A 26969-nucleotide genomic window follows, 5' to 3' on the forward strand; every position below is an offset into this window, starting at 1 on the left:
TGAGAAAATGTTATTCTTTTATTTATGTTAAATAAAAACATGAGAAAATCCTTTTTTAAAAAGGGTCAGAATATTCCTTATGTCTCCAAACCATGGATGCAAAGAACTGTTGAGTGCTTTCTTTCCCCACAGGGTCACAACACACTTCCATGTGGTAATCACCCAGAGACAACATAGACGCGTGCTCTCCAGCGGCCACTCCGGGAAAGACACGCAGTACGTGGGCAAGCAAGGAACAGAACACAGGCACAGTATATTCTGGAAACACTTCCCGTGCTGGCAATGAACCTCAGTACCGAGTAGTATCATCTGGTTGTTGTTTTCTGTGTGTGTGTGGTCCTGCTACATTTTTAAGCCACACATACCACATTTCAATGGTACAATTTTTCACAATTCCAGAATTCTATCAACTGGCAATACAGGTTAAGTAGCTTATGTGGAAACATTTTATAAATTTAAAAATTACATATGAGAACTAACACTACTGCGAATTTTGCCAGTAGAAACGTGACCCCCAAGGAGCCACCATTTCCAAAATATAACTGGACATACATTTACAATGTACCTGTGAATTCTAGAATCAACATGTCATTTCCGACCTGCACTGAGACGACAGGTGAGTCTCTGAAAACAAGTGCTAGATCCATGGTTTTTACACCCATCTACCCCTACACCCACCACACACCCCACAGTCTAACTTCACCAAAGATGATTTATCCAAACAGTCATGGTAGGTTCGCAATTCTTCAACCTTAGCTCACGTCACAAAGAGTTTTCTATGATTGGAGTCAATAAGAACTTCTCTGTTAGAGAAAGCAAACATTTTCACCTTTGGCAGACTGCCAAGATGATGCTTTATTATAGAATTTATGAAGCTACAGTTTAGTAACTTGCAGGTTTTATTAAAATTAATCAAAAAGAAAGAAAAGCAAAGGATAACAATACAACCCCATATCCCAAAACTTTCTAGATTTTTTAGTGCAAGAAATGCTATATCACTGAAGCACTTGAGAATTATCATGAAATCCTAGCAAAAAATGTTATCACCTCAGAAGTGGTAATAAAAAAAGAGAAACAACCAGAGAGGCACACAGATTGTTTTTTTTAAAGGATTTTTATACTATATTTAAAAAACCACAAAATAAAAAAGGGATCAATCAACATATATCTTAGAAGTCCTTCCAAGAGTCTCTGTACGCAGCAGCCACACAGGCCGGCTGACGCCTTTTCCTTCTCTGCTCAGCCTGCAGCTCACTTAAGGACCATCGGAGATGACGCGTGCTCTAGCTCTTAAAATCAGACTTGTTCCGCCAAATCCAAGACCCTGAACTTATCCAAATTGTAGAAACATGCTTTTACCACCCGTCCACCAAAATACCTCCCATTCAGATCAACAACAGCTAAAAGACAAACAGAAAGAGTGTCCGTTAATACAGGTGTCCTGTAAGACATTACAAGAGCATGTTAATTATAAAGATCAAGATCACAAATTCCATTTTTAAATTCTTTACATTTAGCTCTACCGCTTACCTTTAATTGCTGATTCGACCCTCTCAAATTCTAAAAATATTCGTACTGCTTCATCATCAGGGGCACCAGGAATCTGGGAAAGAAATGAAAAGTGTAATCGGTGAAGTTATCAACTGAGATACGATTGAATATGTTTTCTTCCTTAATCGATCTTTGTCAGAGGAAGTACTGCAACTATCATCATATACAGACGAGTCAAATACCAAGGAAATAAGTATGATTTGTTCGTCATCAAAACTTGTTAACGTCTGGGGGGTTTTTGTTTTGTTTTTTGAATGTGGGTTTATGAGAGACACCATGTTAGGTGCAGACAACACAGAGCTAACTAAGCTGGGCAGTCTCTGGCCCTGAAGAGGTCCTATGCGAGCCGACACCTAAACAAATCATTATGCGGTCAACAAACAACATGAAATAGAACAGAAGTAGCACTGGGATCAGAAATTTAAGATGAAGAGATCTGTGTTCTAACTGCCTCTCATATTCGCTTAAATTCCTCTGTCGGTCTCTGCAAGCCCTGCATAACATGGCCCCGTTCCACCGAGGTAAGCACGCCCCCACCCAACCCCCGTTCATTGGTAGCCCTCCTTAGTCTCCCAGAAGCTGTGACCCCATCAGGATACCTTTTCCTCCTACCCAATTCCTACCCGTGTGTTTCAAGCTCAGCCCACATCTGATACTGTTCACAAAGCTTGCTCTATTTTTTGTGATCGAATCCTTTTCTCAACTGTTGTATTTATAGCAAATACTAGAGTCTAGCAACTGCATATTCCCTATTTTTACATGTGCTTGTTTTGTTGTTTCTTTGAACATATCACTGGGAGCACAGACCACGTTTCCTGTCTCCCAAATATATGTGGGAGGCACTAAATATACACTTGCCAAATGAAAGATACCAAAGGCATGTCCAACTAACTGAACTACTGAGCACATGACAGTCTTGAATCACCAAACTAAACCTCAATCATAAAACGAAACATTTTATTTCTTCACCAAATGAAATTTGAAGTCCTTCTTGTCTTTATGTTTAAAACTGTTATAACCAGTAAGAGAAGTGTAACTAAGTAACACCTGTCATTTTCCGTGGTAACAACACACTCACAGCACACCTTGTCTCTATTTGCAGAAAATGTTTGGTAATCTGTCAGTTACAACTTGGGTTACACACATCAAAAGAAAACCCTCTTACTTCAAATATCACACATTTTCCAACTTTGCCATATTTTTCACACTCTTCCTTGGTTTCTGCTTCCAAGTCTTCATCTACCTCTCCTGCGCCAACCATGTTCTATGAAAAAAATGAAGAAGTTCAAGTATAATTTACAAATATATAAACAAGATGAATAAATAACTTTCTTTCATGATGGCAACTGTTCTCAATCCCAAACGAAACAATGTAAATGTTCATCCTTGTAGTACCCAAAGTTGGTATTTCTTAACAAAATAAAAATACGTACTTATGGTTTTTAACATGTTGAATTAAAGCAAATCATGAGCTCACGGCACATAACAGAGTACAGATGTATACTCTTATTCCGTTTACTCATCTAATTGATAAAGAATTTTTTGAGCTTATTATGTTCTACTTTGAGTGTAAGTTGAAAAAGAATGTCCTACATGGACAAATGGCCATGTCAAACATGGCTTACCTAGTGCTCGAGGCAAAAATAAGTGTTTCAGGTGTGAATAATGAGCGAAGATGCATGAATGCATTTATGTTGTAAAATAACAGGTGAAATAAGTAACTCTTCTGAGAAACACTAAACATAAAGACACACACACATACATTAAGCTTCACAGAGACACAAGAATATCTATGTAAGCACCAAGATACATAAACCCAGCTGAACTTGTAACGATTTCAAATATTTTAAAGCAATTACTCACTGTGGTCTTAAATACTGTATTTAGCAAAAAAAAAAAATTAGTGAAAAACAATCTAAAACATCAATCTTAGATAGAGTCTATCCAGAAAATCATTTGCCAAAAAAATTATTTTCAGTTTTCTTTAAAAGCTACCGTACCAGTAGGGTTGAAAGCACGCAAAGATAGCTCAGGGTGGAGTGACACGCAAAAATCAAGGCAGAAAAACCGGTTTCTTCAATTCTGCTGCTTACCCTTAGGAGGACCACTTTGGTAGGACACTTAAGTATTTCAGTTAATGGATTTGAATCTGACTTCTTGGATGCATCTGTAGCAAAACATTTAAGACGCAGGCATGTTAGAACACTGAGTCCGAGTTACAGTGACTAATTTCAAGAGTACTTCCCACTATTTATGTCCTTAGAGTCATCTATAACCATTTATGCAACCAGTCTCTGAGCAAAAATGTAGCCTTATCTGTGATGAAAATATCTGCTCTGCTTTGGTGTAGGTTTTTACCATAATTTCTATAAGTTTTCAGCTTCTCCAATTACCTGCAATTTTTGCTTCATTCACCTCCTCAGTTCACACAGCTGACAGACCACAGACCACAAACCTTACAGGTCAGAGTATGGGCACAGGCAGTGTGGCCAGAGGTCACTAGCCCAACGTAATAAGCAGTGAATTAGGCAGCCACTGGCTGACTAACTTCCTATACCCCCACAAATCAGGGCGACTGCTGATCTGCGGGTCCAGCCTGTCAGGCCGACCAGCTGCTTCCTCAGGCTATGTGTTGACAGGGCTGCCAGCAAAGTTTTCGTCTTTCTTTAGGAAAGGGAGCTAAACTAAGATATTCAAAATAAACTCAATTTTGCTTAAAATGTGAAGCTATGTTTGTCTCATTCCAATACGCCTTCAGCACAGAATAATCAAATGAAAATAAAACACCAAGTAGGCATCATCTATCAACAGACCGTGTAACATTAGATCTCACAGAGCGATCAATCTGTAAGAAAATGAGAAATCATACTTAAAATGAAAGGGCAGGAAAAAGAAAAAAGTAAAGAACTCTTACAGGATGGAAATACACCGATACAATCACGGACATACTGTATGTGGCTCTGTCTTTCACGCTCTAAAAACGTCACTATGACTTTACCAATTTAACAAGGTCTTTGCCTAGTAGAAGTAGGCATGAAACCACTTCTTTGAGTGCTATTTATTTTCTGCCAGTCTCTCGTATTTTCTCCCACGAACCTTCCTATCTCTAGATCTGTTCTAAACAAATAGATGAGCCTCTGGAGTCTGTGTGTCCATAACACAGACTGGAATGCATCCTCAGCCCAAATTCTTGTTCTACTCTAGAGAGGGCCGGTGCTCCCACGCTGGACCGCACCTCGCCCTGCTCCCACCCTGGAAGGCCCGCTTGTGGAGGAGACCCACCTTTTTCTGTGGCATCACCCACAATGATCTTGCCTCCTCGCTTGCTTGTCTTCTCCACTGACAGTGCTGTGCTCAGCCCCTGCTCGTGCTTCCCAAGACCCTGGCCTTCCCGGAAGCCGTACTTCTGCATGATTTTATGTGCTACTGTGCCACTGGAAGGAAGGAAAAGAGGATGATCTCTTGGACTTGAAGTCACCAGCTAGAGCACAGACCAATTTCATATCACAGCAATCGCCTTCTTAAAAACAGAAAGTGTAAATCCCGCATGGGCTTCGATGTGCTCACATATAATTACCAAAAGGCCACTTGCTAGAAGTTGTGGGGAAGTTCAGGATGAAAAGAATGGAAAAAGCTAACGCTGAAATCCTGGACATCCCAAGATTATCTCTGAGGTAAGGGAAATACCCGTTTCCTACAAAATTCTCCCAGTACCCCTGTTAGAAAACACTAGATGTCTTGTGTGCTCCAGAGTCAGCACTGCTATACAGTTTATGACCACGGCTTATTGACAAGTGTGCCTGTCAAAAAAACAAGCATACATTTCACATTATGAAGAGGATCACATTTTTCTAAATAGTATAGTAGAGTTTCCGATGACAAATCAAAGAACTCTTAGAGATCATCCATTTAACAGATGGGAAGATACACTGAGGCCCAGATTAGCTGATCAGCTTAACGTTGACTAGGAGCAAAGCAAGACACCCACTTCAGAAATTCTTTCAAAGGTGCTAATGATAAAGTGAAACTGGAACCTACAGCTCTTGATTCCTAGCCCACAGCTCCTTCTTTAGTTCTTAGCATTCAAACTGCACTTGGAGGTGCCTCACAGGTCTCCAGGGGGCCCCCCAGCAACCACTACTATTTAGGGCTTGAATCACAAAACCCTGCTTCAAGTAACAGCACACATACGCTGTTTCCCATATGTAATTTCCTTACAAATTCCATCTGAACAAGCCAATCTAGAGCAGAGAGGCCTGAGGACAGCTGAGCTACGCCACCCTCGACCTTCCTGGGGTATATGGTGAACATTTAATCCCTGTTCAAGAGGGAATTCAATAGAACAAAAACCAGCCTTCATGTCTGTCCACCCTCCAGCACACATTCTAGGGCAAGAGTGGAAATGTTCTCCATCTACGCTGCTTGTGTGGTTTCCGAGCACCCGAGAGGAGACTACTGTGCCCGAGGAACTGCATTTTATTTTATTTATTTATTTTTTAAATCGAAGTGTTTTTTTTTTTTTTAATGATTTTTTATTATATTATGTTAGTCACCATACAGTACATCCCCGGTTTCCGGTGTAAGGCTCGATGATTCATTATTTGCGTATAACACCCAGTGGACCATGCAATACGTGCCCTCCTTACTACCCATCACCGGCCTATCCCATTCCCCCACCCCCCTCCCCTCTGAGGCCCTCAGTTTGTTTCTCATAGTCCATAGTCTCTCATGTTTCATTCCCCCTTCTGATTACCCCCCTTTCTTTATCCCTTTCTTCCCCTACTGATCATCCTAGTTCTTATAAGGAACTGCATTTTAAATTGTATTCATCCTCAAGTAATTTAATAGCCACCAATTACACCACAGAAAGCAGCACAGGTCAAGGAGATGGACACCAACAAAAGCCCAGCCACGTGCTCGCACGGCCTTGTCCTCTCTCCAAGGGCTCTCAGAACCAAAGCACGTGCACACAAGGGACAGCACCGCAGTGTCACTGCTGCAGTCACCGCAGCTCTGTCCATAGGCAGACTACAGGCCTTAGTGGAATGCTGCCTCACTGGACAGCTCCTCGTAGCATGAGACACACAGAGACAACACCGTAAAACATTCTTTAAACCAAAATGCAGGCCAAATCCAGTGAGGGTCAAAAAAACCCCACACAAATCCAAAAGCCCCACCTGAAAGTCAACCTTAAAACTGAATTTTATATGCCGGCAAACAAATTTCTAATTATAGTTAGAACAACTAAGTGTTTTAAACCCAAAGTGCAGAACTATGACCTTAAAGCAAATGGTTCATCTTATTAAGAAAAAAATGTCCTTCACCCTTTGGATGTAGCATATGTCAGCTCTAATTCATAAGTGCTATTTTGTTTGCAAATGTTATGAAACTCAATGTAAGTAATTATAAGAAACGGTTCCTACCCATAGAATGTAATGTTCAGTATCCAAATCATTCAAACCTTACATCAGAAAGCTTTCTGTTGGTACAAAACCTGACAGCGTCAGGCTGGAACGTCCTCCACGTGACTCAAGCACTGGTTCTTAAGAAGGACGCCATGTGACTGAACACACCAAGTGTCTCCCAGAAACCCGAGAGCCCTCACTTCCCCACGAAAGCTGCATCTATGGACAAGGCTGGCAACACTTCACACCGAGTCTCATCCTTCCTACTCTTGCTGAGATGAGAGCATTCGGAAGCATTACCCCATGTTGGCAAGGAAGGAGTTGCCAGGGCCAGTCGGAGATCTGGGTCTGTCTTGTTCCTCGTATACTGGGGGAGGGATAGCAGCTTTGGAAGACTGGGAGCGAGGTCTTGAATCCTCTTCATAAGGGAAATCTCGGGGTACTATTGGATAAAAATAAAACAGGTTTACCAAAATACTACAAAAGAATTCTGAACTAGATATACACAGATCAGTCACCTACAAGGAGTAAGAAAAAAACAAATCAATCTTACAGCCACTACATGTCATTTTTAAAAATCAGAGGCAGAACACTATTTTCCTGATTCCCGCTTTGCTCCTCCTGTTTTTATCTCCTCAAATGTCTTTTTTTTCACATCTTACTGAAATGTCATTCTCCCTTTAAAGTGCTCTTAAATGACAATCTGTGTCTAAAACTTTAAGATGTTCTCTATATTCCAGGTAGACCCAACTGAACTCTCTCTTGATGCCCACAGCATTTTGTACACCTGTGTTAAGACTCTAATCTTACTACCTCGTTAGCCTAGCAAACAATAAAGGCCTTTGAGATTAGGGACCATATACCAGACCAGTGAATAGGGAAACTTTAAAAAGATCTAAATGCTTAGGCCCCACTCCCAGAGACTAGTCAATTGGGGCTTACGTTTGCCAGCTATTTTCACATAAAAGGTATTTAACAATATCTTTTGAATTATCCCCTTAAAAAAATAACATAAATTGGGCAACAGGTATTAAAAAGCACTAGGATGATCATATTTTCTTGGGATAGTTTAGGCGTGATCCAACCCAGAGGATACAAAAATTATCTAGAGCTGTATCTAAGTCCAATTCCAACCCAAATATTCTAGAATTGACCACTGGGAGAAGAAACAGTGAGCATGTTTTGGCAATCTAAGTAAATATACACAACACATTTAAGGAAATAGAAACTAATTGCAGAAAAATCTCATCAAGGAAGGCACTGCCCCCTTGTGGAAGGTCATGAATTTAACAGCCTCTGAACCACAGAGTATGAAAACCATACACTGAGCTATACATTTGTTTTAACCTACTCCAACTGTGAAATGTTAGAGAAAATAAAACAAATTACTGAAAAGGAAAGGAAAGGAAAGGAAAGAGAAAAGAAAAGAAAAGAAATCTCACTGTATAAAATCCAAGCCTCGGCCTGGCGTGAAAACTTCTAAAGCACAGGGGCGGAAGGGCGGTCTCCCCCTTGGCCTTAGTGGTGGAGCCAGAGGATGGGTTTTCGGGCCATTACCATTTACACTCAGAAGAGCGGGCTGATTCCAGCTAAGACTTCCCCTGACTGGGCCCAAGATGTGGATCAGAATAACAACCGACAAGAAACAGATACGTACACTCTTTGTCTTTCTCTACAAGAGAAGTGGGTGGCGCAATGGCAGCTCCGCCCATACCTGCAAGACAGGAATCCAACATTAGAGGAGGGGACGCCCCCGCGCCTCGAGACCTGTGCTGACCCCTGTGCTGACCGCACCCCTTCTCCGAGGGACGGGGGAGGAAACTACCAGCCACCTCATCCCTCCTGCTAACATTTAGGAATTCATCTCTGAGCCTAGGATTAAAAACATAGAAAATGGGCAAAACACAGGCGGACAAAATTATCTTTTTCACAGCAGTCATTCAAGAGCCCCAGAAGGCAGTTAATGAGTGAATCGCAAGGTGAAAGGACACAGCCCAGAGAACTAGCAGTTACTCAGAGAACAATAACTTAACTCCCCTGAGGGTCTGGTGCCTGTGAGGCGTTTTCATACGTGTTATTTCATTTAGGTTTAACCTCGGCAGGAGGTCTTACTGCTTCCATTTTTCAGATTAGAAGAGGATGAGAGGAATTAACAGGCAGAGACAAAATAAAACCCAGCTGCCCGTGGCGCCAAAGCTCCCCCCACGATCCGGCACACTCCTTTCCAGGGCAGCAACCACTGGAGCTAAACACCTATTCGGCAATGTGGGTACTTCGGGCTCCTGTGCTGTCGCCATTCCTGCTCCTGTTTCCTGGGCAAGACGACACAACCAACCAAAACAGACTCCACCTGCTACCCAGCCACCGGAGGGAGAACACGCATGGAGGACATAAGAAATTTTTCATTAGATACAAGCCCTAACATATGTATTACAACTTAATCACCAAAGAAACAATCAAAACGATACAATGTAAACTTAAAAAAACCGACTACAAACCCTGCTGCACCAGCATATGTACGGTTTCACAAAAGCAACTCCTCTAAAGCTAGTGTACGTGCTTCACGATGAGCACGGCCAGACCGGACAACATTCTTACGGAGAAACAGGAACCTGAATAAAATTCATGTTTCTTCTGAAATACCTACTATCATTGTTTTACCTTGTCATTAAGACCTAAGGTGATTACTGACTGATTCTGAAAAAATCAGCTCTGAGTCCAGTATAAAAAATTCAGGTGATTACTGGAAATCTGCTACTAATCTGGTTAAAATGTGAACATTGATCTGTTAAGAGCAGCGTGCAAAATGAATATAATGCCATTATTTTCCTAATACTAGGCTGTATGGCTCTTGTTAACATTAAAAAAACAATGTCCTTAATATAGAAAAAGCACAGCTCCTTATCCAAAGGGCAGCCGATCTATAAGCTGGAAAGGTAAGACAAATATTCAACCTACACACTGGATTCTAAAACAAGTTAATTAACATTTGTTAATTAGTGAGATAATGGATATGGAATGTCTAACATAAAGCCTGACAGAGCGCGCTCAATGTTAACTCTCCTCTCCGTTAGAAAGATGACATAGCACCTGACAGCGCTCAGCACGTAGTATTTCTTTTAATTGAGGTGTAACTGACATATGACTTATTCATTTCAGGTGTACGACATAATGATCTGCTATCTGTGTATACTGTGATCACCACCACAAGTCTAGTTAACATCTATCATACACAGTTACAAATGTTTTTTTCTTTTAATGAGGAGTTTTAAGATCCACTCTCTTAACAACTCCGAAATACGCAGTATAGTTTTATTAACTGCAACTATGCTGTACGTCACATCCTCATGATTTATTTATTTTATAACTGGAAGTTTGTACCTTTCCATCCCCTTTACCCATTTTGCCCTCCTCCCACCCCCATCTCTAGCAACTGCCAATCGGTTCTCTCTGTATCTGTGACCTTGGTTTTTTGTTGTTGTATACAGTGAGCATCCTATAAATACATTTAATTCATATCTGCACTGAAAGATTAAGAATTCTAAATTATTACGGACTTGTTCCTTTCCAACTCAATTGGTATTTTAAATTTTAAATGGAACCCTAAAGCAGCTCTGGCTGTACGCTGGGGAACACCGGGCTTGCCAAACTGCTGGTCATACAACCGAGCTCATGTATGTGGAAATATACTGCAGCTTTATGGTAACATTATTCTTAGGTCTCATGTTAAAGATGACCACACAGGTCTTCGGTCACATGAAGATCTTGGATAAGCTGAACAGTGGACCTATATTATTTAAGCATTTATTCCCTCTGTGCCTTAGATTTCTCACCTTAAAATGGGGATAATCACAGCTCCTACTTCAAGTTGTGTGATATACAGTAGAAAATAATGTAAAGTAGATAAAGTAGAAAGTGCTTATTGGAACAGTACCTGGTATCTAGCAGACTTAAGTAGATTTAAATTTCTCACTTAAATAAATCTCAGCCTGTCAACCAAACTGGTCAGCTAAACCAAGGAAATCCCAGCAATTAAAGTGTAAGACGTATCCCATTCTCTCAAGAATGAACACTTAGCTACCTAGAGATCACAAAGAATTCAACCCAAGTACAACTGAGTTTGTGAAATTTTAGAGAAGGAAGGAGCCTCATGAAGTACCTGGCTCAAATCCTTGTCTCCCTGCTCTCCATAGACCCTGAAAGAAACCAACGTCCAGGGAAGCTAAGGGATTTCCTCAAACTCATGCATATTAGTGGCAAACACTGTGGAAACGAGTGCCTTGACTCTCTGTTCAGTGCCGAACAAATTCGCAGCCGGCTACAGAGAGGAGGTCAATGTGATTGTGCTGTGGGTAAGGAAACTGTGGTACGTACTTAAGAAGGTATCCCCGAAGTCTCCAAGCAACACATGTGAGAAAGTGATCGAGAAGCTCAAAGGAGAAGACACGTGAAAACACGATATAGGTTAAAACTGTCATGCAAACATGGACTGCTGGGATTCCAGAGAGAAAACTACCCAAATCACTGTTGACTGAACTATTTATCAAGTTGAACGTGAAAAGTAAACAGTAGAATGTCGTCATGTTTGAAACGTGACTTGACAGATACGTTCCACGCCTTACTTCTTTTCCGCCTCTCTCGCTCGTAATCTTCATCTTCATCAGAATCTGGATCTGGTCGCCTTGAAAACCCACTAGATTCATGTCTGTCCTTACGCCTCCTGTGATAACAAAGGAACCAAATATTCAGTGCAGATGAACCAATTTGAAGACATGAACCCAAGGATGTCACCTTGACTTGCTCTTGGCTAGAAAACATTCATTCAAATCCTCTCTTTCCACTAAACTATTAATTTTGGGGGGTGGAGGGGGCACATGGGCAAATAACTGGTTGAAGACTAAAGTAGCAAAAGTAAGTGAAGTGAGAAAAATCCAAAAAAAAATTGAACAAATTTAACAGGCACATGAATATAAGTAGCACGAAAAAAGTTTCCTTGATGTTTACCTCTTTTGATTTTAAAGCATATCAACACAGGTAATACTTCAATAATTTTGATTCTCTAGAACGTGCTTTCACTTCATGAAATGATTCAAAAATGAGAAAAAGTATATAAATATTTTATATAACTATTAAATAATTAACGTTCAATCTTTTCAAAATAAGAAATACAAATAAATCCTTTTTACCCATACCTTTAAAAAATATAAATAAAAGATGTATATAAGCTTTTCAAAATTCCATTTGGCTCAAAATCAGTTAAAACATTTTAAATATTTTATTTAATTTTTTAAAGTAAGCTCTATTGCCCAACATGGGGCTTGAACTCATGACCCTGAGATCAAGAGTCGCACGCTCTACCGACTGAACCAGCCAGGTGCCCATAACATTTTAAGCATTTTCAATAGTTATGACTTTAGTAGAATAGGAAAAAACCTATTATTTAACTTCATATTTTCAAGTTACTTTTCTAACAATTCACCCAAAATGTATACTTCAAGTTCTCTGCATCCAGACATGAAATCTGCTCTAGCATTTGTTTTCCTGCTAGAACTACCACAGGCACACTTTGGCGATATTGCTGCTTTGGTTCCAGAACACTGCAGTAAAGCAATATTGCAATAAAGGGAACCAAATGGAGTTGTTGGTTTCCCATAGGAAAGGTATGTTTATACTACATTGTAGAATATTAAGTATGTAACAGCACTCTGCCTTAAAAAACAATGTATATACCTTAATTCAAAATAAATCTAAAAAATGCTAACCATCCTCTGAGCTTTCAGCAAGTCATAATCACTGACCATAGATCACCAAAACAAATAATAATGAAAGGGTTTGAAATATTGGGAGGATTACCAAGTGATACAGAGACATGAGGAGACCAAATGCTGTTAGAAAAATGGCACTGAGGGGCACCTGCGTGTCTCAGTCGGTAGGGCATCCGACTCACGCCTTCAGCTCAGGTTGTGATCTCAGGGTTGTGAGACGGGGCCCTGTGTCAGGCTATGCACTCAGCATGGACTCTGCGTGAGGATTCTCTCCTCCTCCCTCTGCCCCTTCTCCCACTCACGTGCACGCTCTCTCTCTCTCAAATAATCTTTAAAAAAAAAAAGAGAGAAAGAAAAAATAGTGCTGGTAGACTTGCTCCATAGAGAGCTGCCACAAACTTTGTTTTTAAAGATTTATGTATTTATTTGAGGAGGGGGGAGAGCACGAGAGAGAATCTCAAGCAGACTCCGCGTTGAGTGTGGAGCCCGAAGGAGGGCTCCATCTCACGACCCTGAAATCATGACCTGAGCTGAAACCAAGAGTCAGATGTTCAACCAAATGAGCCACCCAGGCGCCCCACCACAAACTTTTAATTTGTAAAAAATACTGCATCTGCAAAGCACAATAAAATGAGGTATGCCTGTACAAATTCTTAAAAACAAATTGATTCCTTCTGATGACTGCTTAGATCAACCATGAAAACTAACTTCACCCAAAACTAACTTCAGCCTTACAGAGAGCACTAAGGTTCGTTCATTAATATCACAATGAATATTTCAAATGTAAAATATGCTCGAATCCAGAGCCTTACTTTTCTCTCTCTTCTATTTCTTTTTGTCTTTCCAGCTCCCGCTGCCTCTGTCGTTCTTCTCTTTGGCGCTTCACTACTTTCTCATAATCATTAGGAAACATGGGATCATATTCATCAGCTAAAGGAATCAAAACTTCTCCTGCAGAAAATCCACTGGGAACAGGATCCTGAGGAAGGTAAAAATGCCAAACTATGTATCATCCTCATGTTTTAGAATTTTATTCACAGAATTAAGGTCAAAGAATATGAGCGTTAGAAGGGGCTTTACAGACTACCTATCTGTCGCCTTTGTTTTACAGACAAGGAGCCCCTAAGGAGGGTTAGTGACCTGACACGGCCACACACCTAGCTATGTAGCAGCTGAACCAAGAGTTTCACCTCTCAGCTTAGTATTGATTCCATAAATACCCTGGGGCATCTTCCTGGAAGTCCTAAACGAGCTGCCACCAGCTAAAATTTCAAGCAATAAATTTGACTACTTATAATAAACAATGAATACTTCTGTTTTAATATGTCTCTATGAAAACTTAAAAACAAACAATCCATGAGTAACAATCATTCTTGTGGTCAGTCATTTAATAGACTAATTTTAGATTCTGCTTACATGGAAACATGATATATTAAGACTTCACAATAAAAGGCAGAAAGCATTCTCTTAGGCTCTCTGAAACGCTCTGGAACACACATCCCTTTCCAGGTAGGCTGCATTCCAGGAACTGAGTCTGATACAGGATCTAAATCCGACAACTCCTACATTACACCGTTCCGTCTGATGTTTTGCCATTGTAAAACAAACATTTCAATGCTTTCTTAGAACTAAAAATCAAGAAACATGATTGCCAATGAATATAAGAATTAGAAAAACAGCTATAGTCAGCTCCCAGGCCTGAACGCTGGAAAGTTTATACAAATCTATTTAAGGAAAGGTTCCCAAAGGGTAGTTATGAATTTGTATTCATATAAAAGACAACACAAAGGCACATGAACCAAGACTTCCTCTCAGTTATTATTAAGACAGGAGAGAAACTAATAATCAGCTACTTAATTTATATAATACTATCACCACAGAGTTTCTGACAGAACCAATTGTCAATATCAAGGTTAATCCTTTGTCATTTCAAAATCTGGAAGTAAACAACTTTTACTGTATAAACCCTGCTGAGTGGAACAATGAGCCATCATCTCTAAATGCTACAAAGAGTAAAGCAATCTGTTCAATTTTTAAAAATTACAATGTTAATACCCCAAAGCCGGGAGGGTAGGTAAAACTACAACACTCATATGTTGTGGGGAACTGTAGGGTCAAGACACAGCAACAGAAGACAGTGAACCAGTTTGTGATTAGATGCAGTCAGGGAGAATTAGGTAGATAATCTGTGGGAAAGAATGTTAAATGACGGAGAACCCCCAGAAACATCTCCACGGGGGGATGCCTTTCCTCCTCGACAGACCATCAGCCTGCAGGACCAACACCAGTTCTTCTGGCCAAGAAATCTCAGAATAAAAGCAAATTAGGGGAGGAGATTCCAACTCAGAACAGTTTTGACTAAAACTAAATAAAGAAGGGCAGGGGCATGCCTCTGGGACTGCGTCTCAGATTGATTTGGGTTCTTTCTGATAGGTGTGGGGGTGGCGGGTGGGAAGAGGACCTTGCTAAGAAACAGCAATAATAGCATATCCTATTTACTAACCTTTTGGTCATTCCTCATCAAGCAATTTGTGTGCACGGTGTTGTTTAAACTCATATTACTTGACTGCCATCTGTAGAAGGATGAATGTTACCTGAAGGGTGGGTGTGATTTTAACCACAGTTTACACTGAATTCATTTATCCCTCATTTTGTATCGTTTGAACTATGATTCTCAGTTATCCGTATCCTCATCCTCACTAACCTATTTACAGAGATGACCATGTCTGTTTCTTTGTTTTTAAGATTATATAAAATCGCTGAGATAATAAAGGTTAGGCTGGTAGAATTTAAACCTTTTCTCTGTTTTCACCCACAATAAGACAGTAAGCACTAACATTCCTTATGACAGCGGAAGTCAGAAACAACCTATATATCCAGCTTTAAGTGAACTAAATAAATTATAGTACACTCATGTGAGGAAGTACAATGATCGTACAGTCCTACACTTTTTAACACAAACGGTCACCATATATAAAGTGAGAAAAGCAAGTCACAGAACAGTAGAGGAGGCAGAGAATGGTAAGATATTCCAAAATATAAAGTTTCTGACTTCCAGAGGATAGGACTGATGTCCTACTGTCTTCCTTTCTGCATATCTCCAGTTTTTGATTTTTCTATAATGCACTATTTTATTTTCAATACTAATTTTTACAATTAAGTTGAAAAGGACACTGGCTAGCCTACAAAGACCCACCGAGGGGACCAGGCTCAGAGGACACGCACAGGAAACAGGAGAGCCTGTCAGGCGGGGCTGTGACTTACCTTCAGGCCAGCTGCGACGTGTGGGGGGGTGTCCACGATCTGCCGGTCGTCTGAAGAGCCACCTCGCTTTAGGTCGATTACTGGGGCAAGTACTGTACTCTGTTTCGTTCTCTGGCTCTAAAATCATGGAAAAACAAAAGAAGTACACTGAAGCTTCAAATTAAAACTCATACTGTTTATAACAATCTTTCAAATCTGAGAAAAACAATCTTAAAACAACAGCCTTTTAATTCAATTATTACCATAACCATATACCAGTTTTTGTAGCCTTTTTTTAACAACACAAATTTCCTCTAATTTTATAAAATGTTTACAGTAAGCTTGGTCTCTTTTATTTAAATATGCATATAAAATAATACACGAAAAAAGCTCTAACACTGATTTTTCCCTCTGAGCACAGGAGGGCAAACCTGTAACAACACAACACACTTGGACTAGTGGGAGTCTTTCACCAGGAACAGGTATGTTTTTACATGCTGAGTGAAAGATACTTGTGGATTAGGAGTTTTTCCCTCCCAGTAGAATCTAAACTCCTACCTGTTTTATTATGAACCTACAGAAAAAACTTTACAATACTCATTCATGTACCAGGAACCACTGTTTCCATGTTACCACATTTTCTTTACCGTACACTATATCTTACACTGAACCATCTGAGAGGAAGCTGGAGACTCAAGACACCTTCCCTTAATCCCCTCACGTTACAGACGTTCTCTTACATAAGCACAGTACTATTACCATACCTAATAACATCAATAATCCCCTGTATCATTTCCTACCCAATTCATACTCAGATTTTCTAAACTGTCCCCTAAAATGACGCCTAAATGGCTGATTTTATTCTGAACCAGAATCATACCAAAGTTCCACAATGCATCAGATTGTGAAATCTCTCAATTTAGAAGAGACTCCTTTCCCTGCTGTTGTCATCATCACCAGCACAGCCATCTGTCTCCTTCTCTTTTCCCCGACGCCTGTCAAATGCTGCACGTTCTAGACCTGTCTGGTAACCTCCTGGTGGTCCAGTTTCACTTACTCCCCCACGCCCTGTAACTCCTGGAAGCCGAGTACTTCACGGGTGCGGTGCTGTGCTCCATTTGGCATCACCGCGCACGTGCGGGGTCAGGCTGTCTGGCAGCAGTGCGAACATCACATGCGCCTAGTGAGGACCATCTGGTCTTGTGGTCACAAAGGTTTAATTCCCCCTTTGCAATTTAAAATGTTATACGTTTTCATTGTTATTACTACAAAAGGCTCAAAATAAACCACCATCCTCTTGAGTTTAACAGTGCTTATAATGTTAAGGAAACAAATTTAATCCAATCATTAAATATCCAATCCACTAAGTGAACACCAGTTGAGAGGACAATGGAGGAGGTTATCAGAATCATGTATTTTTCTATTATTCCACAAATGAGACCACAGCTCCATCTTTCAGTTGTAGGTAAAGTTTTCTCTACCAAACACCTTTACAGATTTGGTTAGGCCGACCTAGTCAATTAAACCTAAGAGAATCAATGCAACGTACCTTCACTTCCCTTCAAAAAAAAAACCAAAATACTAACTTCACACAGTAACCTCAAAAAGATATTAGAAAGTAGCAGAAATGATTTCACAGCCACTTTTTATTCTGACCTATCTTTTAAAAACCTATTTGAAATCTCATGAGATGTCCTAGGAGCTGAAATTACTGTACTGGAGAAATGAAAACCTGATAAGTGTAAATTAAGCAGACTGTAGCAGGTACTAAAGAGGATGTCCAAGAGTCCAGACTTCATAAAAAAAAATCTCACTCTTTCTCATGTGAGTAAAATAATAGTACAGAAAAATCAGTACATGAACAAATTTTATTTAACTTTTTAATATATTTTTGAAAGTATTTTCTCAATCATATTTTATATAAGCTAGTTTTTAACCTACAGGATATAAATATGCACTGACTGGATAGAGAAAGTGATCCTGAAGTTACACTGAACAGGAAGAAACAAATTAGTTAGGATTTTTAAAATTTGGCTGCAAATAATCACGAAGCTGACAATATTTACACCAGTAACTGAAGAATTAGCCCAGTTTTTCATCTGTATATATCTAGCATATTTTGACTTCTGCTTTTCTATTTTGTTATCTCCCATTGACCTGCGACTGTCCACTAATTACACCCACTTAAAGTTTAACTGAATTTATGTTATTAAGGATGAGATTGCTCCTCACAGCCAGAGCCATTTTACAAAAGGGAATGTTAGGCCTTGAAGAATAATACATAAAATGGTACTGGCACTGGAATACAAAACCGTATTCCTAAATCTCGTGTGCAAAGCAAAAGTTACATGAAATTCAAAAGATTTAAAAAATAAACCAATTTTAAAAAATTAAAAGGAAAAACAAGACTTGTTTTGCTAATCTTCCCTTCAAGTGGGGTGAAAGCTTGTTTTAAAACAAAATTTTGTCTCTTTAAAAACACTGACATAAAAAAAATTTAAATCTCGTCATGATGAATTTGAAAAAGACAAAAACCCTGATGAACAGAATCGACAAAACAAACTAAAATTTTCAGACACTGTTGATTTACCTGTGGGTATCCTAACCCTAAAAACCTTTCACAGCACTGAGCACTCACGTGTAAGCACTTCAACAGAAGCACCTACTAGTAAAGGAAAAGAAAAATAATTCCAACTTGAAAAAAAATGTTTATGATGTAAAATTCTAAACACGAAATGTAAAGAGAACAGATTCACGAATCCTTAAATCTCTAAGGCCCAGTGTCACCAGCTACCAACCTACGGGCAATTGTGTTCCGGGTGCCTCCTCACCTCCCCTGCCCCATAATGGATTATTTTAAAGCCAATTCCCTAAATTCAAACATTTTATCAGTAAATATTTCAATACATCTCTAAGGCAGGTTTCTCTAAGGCAGGTTTTGTTAACTTGTTTCATTACTGCTTCCCCCCTCAAGAAACTTTTTCATACATCCCCCCACCGCCCAAAAAACTTCACCCCAGATAGACTATGTATACTGTGTATCTGTGCTCCCATTACCAGGTTACACTTACATTTACACTATGTATACTGTGTATCTGTGCTCCACACATGAAAAGAGCACAGTTTTCACCCCATTAGGACAATATTCACCCCATTTAGGAGGATACAGTCTCCACTGGGTTATATGCTCTAAAACATAAGGGCCCTAAAACAACAAGCAGACCAGATACCGTTCTCATTCCTACAAGTATTTGATAGTATGTTCTTAATGTCGTTGTGTTGTTCAATTTCAAAGCTGGTGCCAGTGCCCAACGTGTATACAACAGGAACAAAACCAATCACTCCCGGACTACATATGCCTGACACGTTCAGAAGCAACCTGACCCCTCACTGAGGCATACAAATTATTAATTCCTGCACAGCCTCACTCCTCCACATGCTGCTTCCAAACCACCTACAACGAACACAGCAGACTCCCAGGCCCCAGCCAGGAATATAGCTAATGAAGCAACATTTCAACCAAATCTTCAGCCAACCTCAGACACACTGAAGCCTGAAAACCAGTGTCACTGCTGGAAACGGACAGTCCTGCTTCTTCTCCATTCCGATTCCCTGAACCAGTTCTATTCCCAGGACCCGGAGAAGCACGATCACTTAAACTCCTTACTGCCCGCAGCCAGAGCCTCTCTGCACAGAACTGCTGCACCCCACATATGTGATGAACAGGCAGAAGAGCAAGCTGAACCCAGAGCACCTGTGCTCCTCAGGCGGATCCTGCTTCGTAGATTTGCGCTTCCTCACCGCGGGCGTATCTTACCTTGGCTTGTGTGAGAGCTGCCTTCTTGACCTGAAGCTGAGACTGCAGAAGTTTGAAGTTTTTGGACCAGCCTTCTGTTTTTGAATCACTGGTCTCTACTCCCAGGTCATCGTACAGAGACATCTTTCCAGTTTAATGCTGAAAGGCAAGGGGGATGGGTTAAAGAACCCAACATACAAGAAGGATTTCACATCTTTTCACGTTAAAATAACTCAGTATCATGGAATTGTAGAGGTCAAAGGTACTGGAAGAGAGCACCTCATCCAGCCAATCACTGCCCCTTCTAACACAGGACACTGGATCTGCGTATGAGTTTACAAATAAACTTGAACAATTAATTTTTCTACCTCGAAGATCATGTGGCCAAGTAATTCATGAGTGAAATCATTCTGTGCTATTGCATATAATGATTAATAATTATATACTATTATTATACATACCCAATTTTCTTTTTTTAAAAGATTTTATTTATTTATTTGACAGCGGGGGACACAAGCAGGGGGAGTGGGAGAGGGACAATCAGGTTCCCCGCCAAGCAGGGAGCCTGATGTGGGGCTCAGTCCCAGGACCCTGGGATCATGACCTGAGCTGAAGGCAGAGACACTTGACAACTGAGCCACCCAAGTACCCCTGTATGTATCCAAGTTTTAAAAATTCTTTTCTGTCTCAACAACAAAAGTAGAAACCTTACAACAACCCATTACCAGGTTGATTTAGCACTATTAGCTACCTTTTATAAAGAAGAAATCTAAACATATGCCTAGAAATAAAAAAAAACAAACAGAAATGGTATCATGGATGCTGTATTTTCATAAATTATGATTGGTTATTGAGGAGAGTAGGGAGGTAAATCATAAATACCCTGACTTCCTTCATATTCCATCAAGTTGAAATCTGTAATCTCTAATAACATTGACTACAAAGATAAGCAATAATCTACATATAAATGATTAATACATAACATCCTTATAGAACCGAGGAATGCAAGACAACAACAAAAACAGCAGAGTTCACCCTTAGGAAGCCTTATCAAGCCAGGCTGATAGTAAATGCAGTATCTGCTGGAGGACCTACTAGAGGCTACCACTGAAGCTGAGCCTGCTACAGAACTGGGACTTTGGGAGCTAAATCTGCCCAAGGTCATGGTGGGAAGACCCATTTCAAACCTAGTCATGGGAACACCACAACTCTTGTCACTAAATCCCTACTGTCACCTTTTTAAAAAACTCAACATTCGGGGTGAAACCACAACAGAATAAAATAAAAAAATATAAAAATAAAAAATCAATCTCTTTCTCACAGACGGAAAGAGGAAAAAAAATTGACTGAAATCCTGAAACTGCAAAATACTTAGCATAGGTAGTTTCTGATTTATGGACACATTCCAAAAAATCTGTCAGTTCCTAGGTCCAGACAGCACTTTGCCATAGAAACTGTGAAACAAATTCTGTTTCGCCTGTGTCTGTCTCTCAGGAAGAGAAGGTAATATAGACAAGAAGGAAAATATTTAATCCCCCGACCGGTTGTGTCTGACTCAGGGCAAAAACTTCTCTCTGGTATATGCTTACTTCTCTGCCCTTCTAGCACTGGTATTCTAAGACCCTGCCACCGCAACATCCTGGCTGACCTTGGTTCCGCTCTGTGTGGGGTGCGGACAACAGGGGCGGGTACCAACATTACCCCCCAAGAAGAGGTGGTCTGGTTCTAAGCAGAGCAGCTCTGAGCAGGGAAGTCAGGGCCCCACGCAACTGTTGCTGCTCTTCCGTTTCTTCTATTCCTTAATATTCCAACCTTCAGATTACTTAAAAGCTCTCAGGTTTGACTTCTACATGAAAGGCCCCCAAGGTAGTACTGAAACAGGGAGGATAAAGGAGAGCCCAGGTATGGGTGGCTGACTGCTCTAATGAATCACCTAAAACTCGAGGGACGCTTGCATGTTCTCCTCAGTGAGGCTTCTGCGACAACTCACCCGCTCAGCTGATAGCAGGAACAAAGAGATTCCTAGACAGCATATCCAACAGGGAAATAAATGCCCACTGCCTGCAGCTCCAGACAAAGTGAACGTTTTATTCAGGAACTTGGCAACCCATTGTCACGTTAAGCTAGAGTCACTGAGGCAACAAAGAAACAGTAAGGAAAGCCCCCTGGCGTCCACTTCAGAACCCATTTTAATCCACACTACGGGAAAAGTCCACGAAAACCTAGATCCAGTTTGTTGAGTTCACTGCACTCCCCCCAGACTACGATCACGTCTGATCCAGAGCTGAATAGGAAGGTGGGCCAACTGCACAGTTAATGCTCTATTTGCACACCCCCCTCCCAAGCCATCTTTTCAGAAATTTCTGGCCAATGATGAGTGCCCAGAAGGAAGGGCAATGCACCAAAAAGCTGCAGAGGCTTTCGAGCACCTTCCTCAGAGCCCACATGGTATTCAGAACTCATCCTTCTTATCTAAATACAGGTCCTGAAATTAAATTTCATCTGAAGAACTCAGAGCAACAGCAAAGAAAAACAACACTGAATGTCCAGCTTACTGCTGTGATTCTCAAACTACTTCAAAAACGACCATGCACCTTTCATCTAACCTAGTTTAACCGTGTGGGCTCTCTTCGTTCAACTACTCACTAAACCATACTGTAGTTAAACTATGGGTTCATTTGTTTTCTCTTTATTCTCATAAAAGCAAGGGAAGATTAACACATTCTGGGAAACAAAGATAAACAATGAAGCTTTCTAGGAAATTATAAGCAAAGATAAACTATCAAAATCTGTTTGCAACCCAAACTCCGCTTCTCCCAGTAGCTCTTCATGAGAAACTTAAGAACCTCATTGAAAGGGTATTTACAAATACGTTCGTGCCAACGGAAACAGGCTAACCCAATGACCACTGAACTATAGGGAAAAGATTAGCTTATCCATTTGTGCATCTCCAATTTCTGGCACAGGGTGGGAATTTAATAAATTAACGTTTGCTGAGGTATTAATAATTAAGTAAAGTCGGTGTAGCCACATGAATCAGCAGTGAAACGACACAATGGCTGAGGTTCCAGGCAAAAGGGCCTGGAGAAAGACGGTGCTAATGGCTGTAGGATGCGTATGTACTTACTGCCATGGTCCCATACACTTAAAATGGTTCAATCCCAAATTGTGTGTTCCGTACAGTTACCACACACAAACAGAAAAGAATAGGTAAAAGGAAGGGAGAAGCAGCACCGGGGGAGAGGGCGTGAGGGAACAGGCTGCTGTCTAATTAACACTAGTACATCTCCCTACAAAGAAGAGTTAACTTTCATGGAAATACTTCCCCAAATTCGGGGGTTAAAAGGAAGTCAAACAGTATAGAGGATCTCTTCCTTCACCAGAGTTCTTCCATCCAAGAATCCAGTATTCAGCAAAGATTTCATGGCGGAATTAATGAGGTCCCACGGGGCCATACCTACAGTGAGTCCACTTCCAAAACGAAGACGGTCTGTTGACAATTCCATTTGATTTGCCTCCCTCTCCAAGCTTCGAAAACCACTATGCAGCAAAACCTTATGTTCATTTAAACCTCCCTGTTTCTGTTCTCAAAACCTTCAAAAACACACTTCAAATATTAGAAACTGATGTCATCTTACCAGCATCTGCTGGTTTTCTGTAACACAGAGCTTATAGATCAGATCTGCACGTCACAGTAACTGAGGAAGAGCTTTCTTCGCTTTTCTCGCTTGAACGGAACTTCAAATTCACAGAACTGGATTAATCACAGGAATGACACACTCATTATCCATCCACACACGTATGGCCTGCTTTTAATTACTGTAACACTACAGCACCAGTGAATTTACCACAAGAGTCAGAATCTGGACCAAAAAACCACATTCAACCCCGATGCCCCCCCCAATCCCATTTAAGTGATTTCCCAGCCCAGGGGTGGGCAGCACCCTGAATCCCAGTCCCATTAATTCCTTACTATCCTCCTTTTATATAATGTGATTTCCTTAAAAGGTGTGCACATTTTAATTTTAGCTGTTTGAAGCGCTTCTAATATACCAGAGTTGATTCATTCATTCTCCCCACTGCAGTCACTGAAATGTGACAGCATTGACAAGACTGCCAGCACATGAACGTAACCTAATTACTGCTGAGATGTTACTTAAATGACAGAACACATTTATTTCATGAAGTCTAGTGCCAGGTAATAAAAACTAGCGCTTTCTAACATTTGGATACACTTTAAGCCAGGTCAAATGCAAACGCAGACACGTGACTTTTAGAACTTTAAAATACCTGCTATTTTTTCATGGTAACACCATGCTTTGATCAACGCATCTTTCACGTAGACGCCATTTTTTTTTTCTTAAGAAGAAACACAGTAACATGGTTCTGCCAGAAGAATGATGACTTCTTAAAATTCTACCTAAGCTGGCAAAGTATTTTTTTAAACGTGCAAGTAATAGAAAAAGAACATGGAACAAGTCTTCTCAGAAGCAGCCCACCTATCTCATCTCTCAAGCGCATCTCTGAAGCCTTCGGTGACTGCCACCCCCATATAAAACTCTCCGTCCTCAACTTGTTTCCCCTGAACACACTCGGAGCTGCAACTTCGACAGGTTACGCTGCCTCCTGGTTGACACGCCTGTCTCTTCCTCTATTACAAGCCTCTTAAGGAGTAAGGGCTGTTTTTGTCTTCATCTTTGTATCTCCAGCTGAACACAATGCTTTGAACACTGTAAGCACTTCATTAATATTTTCTAAATGTTATCAAGTGCACCTACTTAAATCACATTATGAAACAGTAAGATCCTCAGATCTGCTTTTTAAGGACATAACTTACTGTAAGTGGTATTTGACATAAGTGTGCTGAATTTTAAGTTGTACACCATAATGGGAGAAAAATGACCACCACCATACAACTAAAGTCTGAGTTCTGAACACCTAAAGCAACAGCATGATAAGAGACCTGTTTTTTTTTAAAATCGCTAAGTAGATACTCATGTATCATAAAGCAAAAAGGAAGCCTAAGGAACATGGGAAGTATATACAGACCGTAAGGAAAAGGACGGGAACTACGAGGGGCGGTGCACGTTGATGTTCACAAAAAATACAGCTATTGAGCAATAAAAGGCATCTGCCCCGTGTAAAATTTACAACCTTCTAAAGAACGAAAACATTTTTCCCCCTGTATCTTCACCTCTGACACCCTGGTCACGTCCCTTCTTAGGCTAGGGTGTACTCAACGAAGTCCAGGAGAGTCACCTGAAGTATGGGTGTGTAACAAAACGTCCTTCACTATTCACTGTTATGACAGACTTGGGGGATCACTAGCCCTGGTCATCTGTTCCCTGAAGGTAATTTAAAACGAACCAGGTAAAAAAAGAAATCCACTCTATACATTCACAGTTGGGAACACACCAATTCCCCCCAAATTCTTATTTTCCATAAAGGCTATCTTTAGTTATCACAAAACCACCAACACAACAGCTTTCCACTGATTACACGTTTATCACACCTTGTTATATTCTTGTCTCACAACCTACTCCTTCTAAGCTGTACAGGAGGCAGCACGTCTCTTAATAAAATTCTAAAACACACCATCTGCTTAAGCTACTAATGCATTAGCCCCTATTCCTCGAATATCTCTATTACAGTAAAAATGGCGGTGACCTTTATCCCCTCAATGTGTGGAAACTGAGGTGCATCCTTTACAAACTCCACCTGTTGCCAGGAGACACAGTGCTCACCGGAGTATATGCAGAACTCTGCACTTCTCGAGGACACGCTATTTTCCATCCCTAGGCTTGGCTCTAGCAATAAGGACCTTCTGCATCTCTCCTCTACCGCCTTCTCAAAGAACTATCTGGAGCCCACCCGACTACCCCCTCCTCAAAACTACCCTACCTGCAGTTTCCAGGACGCACTATGGTGCTTCTCCTCTGCTACCTTTACACTTCTTTCCTCGGCAGGGAGACTTTCCCCCCTCTTGCACACCTAACAAAACACCTCCCAGACTCAGTTATAAGCATCACCCCCTCTGGGAAGCCTCTGGATCAACTCAGGCATGGGTTTTTAATGCCTGTTTCCCTAGAAACCAAACTCCCTGTGAATAGGAACCCAATCTTAATTATCTTGCATCTGCTGCTCAGGACACAAGGTCCGGGGAAGGGGAAATGCTCCGGGAACACGTTTGGGGATGGAGCCTCAAGGCTACAACACCGCTCCACAAGGACAGGGACCGAGGAACGCCGCAGTTCTGTCTTCCATCACCTGTCTAGGTAAACCTACGCCTTTGAGAGACGTCGACATCCGGAATTCCCCGTCCCGCGGCCCGAGAAGGAAGCGGCTTCCCTCCTCTCCGCTCCCGGGGCGCTGGAGAGGGACCAAGTGTGCTGGGCCACAGGTGACACAAGCCTGGCTACCAGGGTCTAGGGACCGAACAACTTTTTCAAAACAGGACCGACGGAGAGGGGAAAAGAAAAAGAAAACAAAAAAAACACCACCACAACGTGCTCGGATCCGAGAGAGGAAACACACAGATGGGAAAGGGAAGAATAGGAAGAAGACAGGAAGAGCTCAAGGGCCCGGTGACCCGAGACAAATAAAGGAGGAAGGCGGCGGGCGCGAGGGGAAACACGGCGGGTCGGTCGCAGCCGGGGCCGGGGGCCCGCAGCCTGGAGACCGAGGGCGTCGGCGGCTCCCGGGGGCCGGCCCGGGACCTCTCGCCCCCCTGGCGTGCGCGGCCTAAAGCCGCGGCCTCGCGTCCAGCGCCGCCCAGGGAGGCGCTCCCGCCCCGGCTCCCCGCCAGGCCGCCCGTCAGGACGCCGCCTCCGGCGTCACTTACCCGGCCAGCCCGGCCGACTCTCCCCATGAGCCGCGGCGGCGCACCGGGGCCGAAGCGCCGCGGAGACGGCGGGCTGGACGCACTCGGCGTAAGCCCGCGACCGCAAGACCCGAACCGGCGCCAACCCCTACGCGGAGTCCGCAGGGCGCGCGGCGGCGCGGGGTCAGGGAACGCGTGCGGCCGGAAGAGAGGCACGCTTGCGCCTGCGCCGCTGGCCGCTCCGCCGCTCCGCCCTCTGCCGGCGGGAGGACCGCACCGCACCTCCCCTCCGCCGGCGTCCTTCTCTCCGGCCATGAGGGGTCGCAGTGGCCCGAGTTTGTGAAAGATCAGACTCGGGAGAGCCTGGCAGTGACCCCAGATGGTGAGGA

General features: G+C 41.7%; 1 protein-coding gene across 2 annotated transcripts; it reads right to left on the reverse strand.

Annotated features, from left to right (window-relative positions):
- RBM17 (RNA binding motif protein 17) lies at window positions 1–26768 on the reverse strand. 2 transcript variants are annotated; one of them, XM_026478713.4, is made up of 12 exons: window positions 26602–26768; window positions 19782–19919; window positions 15986–16102; window positions 13534–13700; window positions 11579–11676; window positions 8614–8670; window positions 7257–7398; window positions 4834–4985; window positions 3645–3718; window positions 2717–2815; window positions 1531–1603; window positions 1–1400 (listed from the first exon to the last, which is right to left on the reverse strand). In XM_026478713.4, exons 2-12 carry the CDS (start codon window positions 19902–19904, stop codon window positions 1297–1299), a joined length of 1206 nt encoding a protein of 401 aa, XP_026334498.1. In that variant the 5' UTR covers window positions 19905–19919; window positions 26602–26768; the 3' UTR covers window positions 1–1296. The 2 variants fall into 2 exon arrangements, with proteins under 2 accessions (XP_026334498.1, XP_057160660.1); XM_057304677.1 differs by lacking the exon at window positions 8614–8670 and having other exon boundaries at window positions 26602–26756.
- Window positions 26769–26969: the final 201 nt, after the last annotated feature.

This window comes from Ursus arctos, unplaced genomic scaffold (genome assembly GCF_023065955.2).
Source record: "Ursus arctos isolate Adak ecotype North America unplaced genomic scaffold, UrsArc2.0 scaffold_30, whole genome shotgun sequence".
Taxonomy (NCBI): domain Eukaryota; kingdom Metazoa; phylum Chordata; class Mammalia; order Carnivora; family Ursidae; genus Ursus; species Ursus arctos.